The sequence below is a fragment of the Aethalodelphis obliquidens genome, unplaced genomic scaffold, assembly GCF_003676395.1.
Source record: "Aethalodelphis obliquidens isolate GAN/ISIS:26980383/991018 unplaced genomic scaffold, ASM367639v1 scaffold66, whole genome shotgun sequence".
NCBI classification, from domain to species: Eukaryota; Metazoa; Chordata; class Mammalia; order Artiodactyla; family Delphinidae; genus Aethalodelphis; species Aethalodelphis obliquidens.
This window is the reverse complement of record NW_020838010.1, coordinates 325,324-333,490: the sequence shown is the minus strand read 5'-3', so window position 1 is coordinate 333,490 and position 8,167 is coordinate 325,324. Positions and strand designations below refer to the sequence as shown.

At 49.1% G+C, this 8,167-nt stretch overlaps 1 protein-coding gene across 1 annotated transcript; it reads right to left on the bottom strand.

Moving 5' to 3' along the window:
• Window positions 1-1,234: 1,234 nt before the first annotated feature.
• Window positions 1,235-2,993, bottom strand: CLDN2 (claudin 2). Its single transcript, XM_027089571.1, has one exon. The coding sequence runs from the start codon at window positions 2,603-2,605 to the stop codon at window positions 1,913-1,915; it is 693 nt and encodes a 230-aa protein (XP_026945372.1). The 5' UTR covers window positions 2,606-2,993; the 3' UTR covers window positions 1,235-1,912.
• Between the last annotated feature and the right edge of the window lie 5,174 nt (window positions 2,994-8,167).

Here is an 8,167-nt window from a genome sequence, read left to right as displayed (position 1 = left end):
CAGTTACTCAATCAACAAGTGTTTATTGATCGCCTACTGTGTGCCCAGCACTCTTACAGATAGTCTTGGAAATATAGACAAGTCTGAGATATGGCCCCTACCCTCCAAGAGTTTACAATGTACTCGTGAAATCAGTTACATGCACATGGAAAGATAAGTATCCATCAAAAATTGTGAATGATAAGCATCAAAGAATGAGTTTTATACTGAGGGTTAGAGGACGGAGGGGTAGGGTAGGGACGGAGTGGTCAGTGGAGGCTCAGTGAAGGAGGGGTGCCGAGCAACTTCTCCAACATGAGGAAGACTTGGCTAAGGGGAAAGGGCCTTCCCACTTAGGGCAGGAGCTTAAATATAGGCAAGAAGGTAGAACTGTGAAAGGCATGTCACAGACAGTCACTGGGCCCCTCCTGCTGGCACTGAGGTTTGGGGAGGTGTACTGGAGTTTGTCAGAAGCTGGTCATGGTCAAGCTTTCGGTTTGTTCGTGACTCCCACCCCGCCCCGCCCCCCCAGGGGAAATGGGGCATTTTTAGACCTTGGAGCTGGAACCGGCTGCCTGGGAATCATTCTCGACTCTTCCATCTCAACTGAAATCCCAGGCAGCAGCTCAGCTATCACTCAGATGAGGGCCTTCTAGCAGCTCTACCATATCTGGTGAAGGATGGTGGAGAGAATATGGAGGTGGCTGACAGGGGGCCCATCTGGGGCTGTGGTCTGTCAGAGACTCTGCAGTGCTCTGTGGGCAGACCCCGGGGGCCTGATCTCAGCCTTTGGGCTGATTCTCCGTTAGGCCTGAAGACTCTCTGGGGGCTGCCTCTCTGGCCCAATAGAAATACCCACTGAGGTTCCCACACATGTCCACCCAGCTTCTTAGATACCCAAGTTCTTATTCTCTCTCGGGCAGCATCAAGGAGTGGTGCCTTCCTGAGTCCCCACCTGCTCCCATGCTGTCATCCCCCAGCCAAGGGCCATCTCTACAAAAACCAGTTTCCTGTTCCTAAAGAAACCATTGTGTAGGCCCTTTAACCTCGTTGTTAGCCAGGTCAAAGGGAGGCAGGGGCTTCAGTGAACGTTGGAGCTGGAGCTTCTGAGGGAGTTCCTCAGTAGAGTCAGAGTCTGCTGCCACCTTGTGCGTCCCACCACAGTTTCTTTCCTTGTGCTCTCCTCTAGCCGGGGGCTAGAGTCCTGGGCCATGATTCTGCTCTTTTTTTTTTTTTTTTGGTCCTTGGCTTCTTCTCCGAGGCTGCCCTCCCCGTCTCATTCTACACCCAGCTGCTCTCTGTTCCCTCCATACTGTGGGATGGCTTTATTTCGGTTCATACACAAACCAGTCTAGACACTGTGGAGTCATAACAAGAGTGGGATGGACGAGGCTCCAGGGCCCATTACTGGCCAATCAGTTTCTCTGCAGGGAGGCTTGAGAAGGAGGTTAGCGCCATGCCCACGGAACCCGCCACTTCTTCCCACCCACCCCCATCCCCCAGCAATGAGCTAAGAGCCAACCTCAGCAAGAGGAAGGGTCTTTGATCACAGAGAGGGTCAGTCAGTGGCATGTGATTAGTGGGTTTGGGGATGGATTCCCAGGTAAAGCAGAAGGTAAAGGGGAGACTCTGGGGCCTGGCCTCAGGGGGGAGTGGAGTGGAGTTGAGGGTTGGGGACTCAGGGTGGGAGATGGGGAGCCAGGATGAAGGAAACAGAAAGTCTGACTTGACAAGCATCTTGACAGTTCAGCCTGCACGCTGTCACACCAGCTCCCATTCCTGCCTTTGCTCGATCCAGTGGCCAAAGTCAGTCTATCCTCAGCAGCACCTTCTGACACGATCCAGTGGCAACGTCCCTCACCTGTGGCCCTGGGGGAGGCTGTCTACTGGTTTTCACAGACCCAGCCACCCCCGAGCTCTGGCCCCTGGTCCTTCACACATACCCTGTCAGGCTGTAGGAGTTAAACTCACTCTTGCCTTTGGGTGGTTGACCAGGCCTTGGAGAGCTCCTAGTGGCCAGGGGCTGGGCCTGGTAGGCATCGTAGTAGTTGGACCGATTTCCCCGGGGCGAGCAGGAAAAGCAGAGGATGATTCCAGCTACCAGGGAGAACAGGGAGGAAATAATGCCCAAGTAAAGAGCCTCTCCGATCTCAAATTTCATGCTGTCAGGCACCAGTGGGGAGTAGAAGTCCCGCAAGATCCCGTGAAGATTCCAGACAACAGGGATGAAGCCCAGGAGGCCTCCAAGGATGAAGAAGACTCCGCCCACCACCGCCACTCTGTCTTTGGCTCGGGACTCTTGGCAGAAGACTGTGCATCTCATGCCCACCACAGAGACAATGCAGGCCAAGGAGGAGATTGCACTGGACGTCACCATCATGGCCTGGGCAGCCTGGATGTCAGCAGGCAGGCCCAGCATGGTGCTGTAGATGTCACACTGGGTGATGCCTGTGCTGTGTGTGGCACACTCCATCCAGAGGCCCTTGGAGAAGCCGACTGCGGTCACGATGCTGGCACCGACGTAAGAGCTTGTTCGCCAGCTGGGGAGTAGCATGGCAACCAGGGTTCCCAACAGCCCCAGCAGGCCCAGGATGTAGCCCACAAGTTGGAGGCCAAGAGAGGCCATGGCAGACCTCTCAGTAGACGCGTCTTCAGGGCCTGCTCCCTCGTCTTCTGGCTGTAGCTCTTCCTCCTTAGATCCCGGGCTCTAATCCCTCATTTCAGAGTGTCTGTGCCAGGCCGACTTCTCTCCTCCTTACAAGTGTCTGTGGGTGGCCACGGGCAGGCTCAAGAAGGCATCTAGAAGACCTAAAAAAAATCCATAAACCAGATTAAATATTGACCAGAAGCTTATGAGAAACCAGAAAATGCTGGATGCCTTTTGACCTTTGTTATCTTCTTTAGAAATAACACATGAGAAAGAAAAAAAAAAACTTTGAAAGTGGAGCCAAAATGTCATCGGCTCCTGCGTAGGTACATGCTTTAGATTGGCAGCCAGACAAAGCCAGGGGCCAGACAAGTGGCTGCTTTCCAAGAAGGTGGTGATGCCATTGTCGGTTGTGGTGACTGTGTTAACTCCAGGTCAGGCTGTAGGCTGGCTCCGCCTCCAAGGCATGCTGTTTAACGCATTACCTGGCAACAGTGCTACGGGGCCCCTCAATTGCACACCGGTGCCAAACCCCAGGAGACTGGAGTAGGAGAAACAGACCCTAAGGTATAGCCTTGGACTCTAGGTTCTTAGAGGCCTCTTGAATCTCCAGCAGCCTAGAGAGCAATGGTCTAGCCCTGGGTCATCCTGCCCACGGTGAAAGTTGACTCCAGGGCAGGTTGAGGCAGGCAACGAAGCATCTGTCTACAGTCTCAGAGTTCAAGTCCTCCCAGCCCTGCCCAAATCCCCCTCCACAGGCTAGCCTGAGGCCTCCCACGTGTATAACACACCCAGACATTTCCTGTCTGCTCTCCTAATAGTTGCGCCACCATCCCTAGGCCTCTCGGGTGATGTGGGAGGATTCAGGATTCAGAAAAGGTTGTTCCAGGGCCCGGAGGGAGCCCTGACATTCCCTAGGCTCTTTGTTAGGGGCACTGAGACAAAGGAAAAGGTAGCTGCTCTAGAATAAGGGGACTTGGTAAGAGGCAGGCATGTGAGTCAATCCTTTAGAATCTCAGAGCTGTTCAGGATTTTGCAGTGTTCAATAAGCGTCCCCCTCTCACCGCCCCCAACACTTATCAAGGTTCAAGACACTAAAGGTCAAGGGCACATCCTTCTCTCCATCCACTACAAGACCCTCCAACCCACTAGTTTTTCAAGCCACCACAAGCTGGCTATTCCATTTTAGCCTTCTTCAAGATTTCTCTTTCTGTAATCATCTCTTAAATGTGAGTATTCCTCAGAAATCCATCCTTTGCTCAATGTACACTCTGTCACTGAGCAAACTATCCACCCCCATGACATAACCTCCTACCCACCCACTGGCACTCCCAAATCTGCATAGACCTTCCTCCTGAGCTTTGAGACTTCCAGAGCAATCACCTATTTAAAATGGCCACCTGGGGGCTTCCCTGGTGGTGCAGTGGTTGAGAATCCACCTGCCGATGCAAGAGACACGGGTTCGAGCCCTGGTCCGGGAAGATCCCACATGCCGCGGAGCAACTAAGCCCGTGCGCCACGACTACTAAGCCTGCGCTCTAGAGCCCGCGAGCCACAACTACTGAGCCTGCGTGCTGCAACTATTGAAGCCCACACGCCTAGAGCCCCTGCTCCGCAACAAGAGAAGCCACAGCAATGAGAAGCCCGTGCACCACAACGAAGAGTAGCCCCCGCTCGCCACAACTAGAGAAAGTCCACGCACAGCAACAAAGACCCAACACAGCCAAAAATAAATACATAAATAATAAATAAATAAAATGCATTTAAAAAAATAAAATAAAATGTGCACCTGGAAATTTCACAGGCATCTCAAATTGGACATGTTCAAAAGAAGACTCATCACCTCTCCCATTGTACCCCTCCCCAAACAGTTCTTCCGTGGGTTCCCTGTGGTCACTGAGTGACACCTCTATTTATCTCCTTGCACCAGACCCAAATCCTGGAAGTGATTCTTGACACCTCTCTCACACTTACCACTCACCTTCTACTGTCACAGTCTCACCAATTCTTGAAGATACCTCAAATCGATGGCATCCTTCTCTCCATCCCCACTGCTACCTCCACAGTCCAGGGCTTCATCATCCTCTCTCCTCTGGACTATAGCAACGGTTTCTTAACTGGTCTTATTTCCAGTCTTGCCCCCTCCAATTCGTTCTCCATGCTGTTGTTAAGGTGATCTTTCAGCACTAATCTAATCAAGTCTCTGCTCTACATACAACATTCCAGTTGGCTCCCCATCGGCTAAAGGATAAAGTCCAAAACGTGTCTGGACTCTATGACCTGTCGAACTTCATCTCTTGCCATTGCCCTCCGCATGTTCTATGCTCTTGCTGAACTAAGTTACTTTGAGTTCCTCAATCATGTCCTGTTGCCTTTTGCTTCCAAACCTGACCACAGGTTGTTCCTACTATGCAGAATGCCTGGCATTCTTTTCTCTCTGTTTAGCACCTTCTCATCCTTTAGGACTCAGATGTCTTTTACTCTAGCCTGGGTCAAGTTCCCATCCTCTGTGTTCTTATGGTATCTTGTCTTTACTTACCTCCATCATAGTAATGCTACTACTACTAATACTACTAATAAAATGGCAACACTAACATAGTGTATCCTATGTGACCGTTATAAGCACTTTATACATGTTAATTCAATCATCACAACAACGTCTTGTGGTAGGTACTAATCCCTATTGTATAAATAAGGAAACTGAGATACAGATAATACTTATTTCACTATGTTGCACTCTCCTCTTTATATCCTTATTCTTCCCCACTAGTCTGTGAGCTGCTTGAGGGCAAGGACTGTATCTTATTCACTTTGTATCTCCAGTGCCTTGCACAGTGCATTACCCACCCATTACACACCCAAAGCCAGTGTTCAAAAATGTCCTCTTAATGAGTAAATAAAAGTGATAAAGAGGTTTCAAGGACTATAAGATATAGACTTTCTAAATGAGTCAATGACACTTCAGTGTAAGAGACCAGGGCTGTGCAATTTTGGGAAAGAAGATTGAGAGAGAGGATCAGAGGAAAAGAAGGGAAATGAAGAGGGAGTGGGGAACACAGGAGAGAAAGAGAGAGAGGGAAAGAGAGAGAGAGAGGGAGAGAGAGAGACACAGTTCCACCATTTTATAGGTTTGTGCATATGTTGACTATCTTGTCTCTTCAACCAAATTCTAAACAATTTGAGGGAAGAAATCATATATGAAACCTCTGTTGTGCCTCCATAGCATTGGGCACGTGGTTGATAGTCAACACTACTCATCAGTGATGGACATAACAATGCCAGTGTGGATGCCAAGCAGTGCAAAGCAGGGGCAAGAAAACACTTGACGGGAGGTATGGAGGGAAATCTACTTGAATCTCATCTCTGTCACTCATCAGTGGGGACACTGCAAGTCTTTTCCAGCCATTGGTTTTCTTACTGCTAAAACGGGCACAATTCTACCTGATCATGATTGTGCATCTCTGTGGGGCCTTCAGAGCTGCTTGGAAGTCCTTCTGCTTGTCCCTGGTGAGCATCTGCTGGTGACCACTTCAAATGCCTACCACTCTCTTTGAGCTTCCTACTCTACCTATGCGGCTATCACCCTCTCCTCATCATTCTCTTTGCAGCCAAGGTTCTTAAACAAGCCATTTAATGCCGATGTCTCTACTTCTTCCCCCTCCCACTCACTGCTCAACCCTCTGAAGGCAGGCTGCTGCTGTTAGCCCTCCACTGAAAATGTTCTCACTAAGGTTACCAACAATTTCCTTGCCCCAAATTCAGTGGTCCTATCTCTGTCATCTCACCTTGTCCCTCTCCTTCATAAAACTGTCTTCTCGTTTTCTGTAACATCCCTCCCAGTTTTCCCAGCTCCTCAAAATGATTCCTCCAGGGTCTCCTCTATAACTTCCTCCTTTTCTACCCACTCTATAAATCTGACTATTCCCCCACCCCAGGGTTTCAGCTAGAGTTCTCTTCTTATTCTTTACATCTTCCATGGGTGACCTCATCCACTCCATCTCTATGCCAATGACTCCTGAATCTACATAACTGGCACAGATCTCTCTCCTGAACTCAAGATGTGTGTATGCAACTGCCTTTGGAATGAGCCCATCTGAACGGTTTAATGGCACCTCAGACTCAACATTTTGCAAAGTTGAAATCATATTCACTCTTCTCTCTCCACTCCCAAACTATTCCTCACACAGTGTTCCCTATCTCAATGGGACTATCACTCATCCAGCAACCCAAGCCAGTCATCCTTGTTTCCTAACCTCTACCTGACCTATAGCCAGTTATGAAGTCCTATCAGATCTACCTTCAAAATACATCTTGAATGCATCCACTTCTTTCCATCTGTACTGCCTAGACTTTGGTTCAAACGCTGTATTATCTCTGTCCAGTTGGAAATCTCATAGGCACCTCAAATTGGTCTCTCTAATTCTACTTCTGCCCCGCCCCTGCAATCAATTATCCATCCAGCAAACAAGGATCTTTCTAAAATGGAAATCGAATCATTAGTATCACCCCAGCTCTTTGCCATGCTTAAAAAATTTCAGAAAAAAAAAAAAAATTCAGGACCTCTTCATTGCTTTCATGATGAAGTTCAAACTCTCTAGCTCTGGAAACCAGGAAAGCCCTCCAATGTCTGACTCCTGCTTTTTGTTCCAGGCTCATCTCGCACGAATAACCTCCACCCTCATGTTTTATGCTCCAATGTGCATGTACGCGCGCACACACACACAATCTAACCATACCTGAACATGTGTCCTTATCTGAAGTTGCCTTTCTCTGTGTCTCCAAACCCTTAAGCATGCTATTCAACCATCCAACATTTGCGTGGGTAATTGCTAGTCATCCTTCAGGACTCATCCTCTCCTTGAAACCTTCCTTTAACCACTCTTCCCACCCAAGCTGGCTTAAATACTTTCCCTTTGTACTCCCTATCCATATCTAAGCTTTCAGTGAGGGTTGGTGAGCTGCCTTAAGGACTTGGGATGGTGACATAAGAGCCCAGCTTAGGTTTCCCATGGGAGTCGACAGTGACCCCAAGAGGAAAACCTCTCCCCAGAGCCAATCCTGACTCAGTAGGAGGAAATAGGAAAGTGGTTTGGGGCAGGGGGAAGGCAGAATTTTAAAAATGCTATTACTGAGGCTTGGAATCTCTAAAGAGTCTGACGTAGCAGAGCTGAGCAGGAGGAAGAACAAGTCTTTGGAGCTTATTCAACTGGGAGAAATGGCCCAATGGGGTCAGCTTTCAGCCAGGGTCAGGAAGGCAGGGGTGGACAAAATAGGTAGTGGTTGAGTGATGAGCCAGTCTAGATTCTGCTTTGATTTGTGTGATGAGCAGTAGAGGGTTTAGAGAACCAGTCCTGGCCTGAGAACCAAGACTAACTTCTCATCTCGGTTCTGCTGGGAACCTGTTGCGGAAGTCCCCTCACTTCTCCAGGCCCTAGTTTTGATGAGAAAAATGTCTCCCAAGTTTTGAGTCTCAACTAAGGTAATGGGGACAAGAAGCCACTTTGATAAATATGGAAGACTGAACAGTTGTTATTAGAAGCA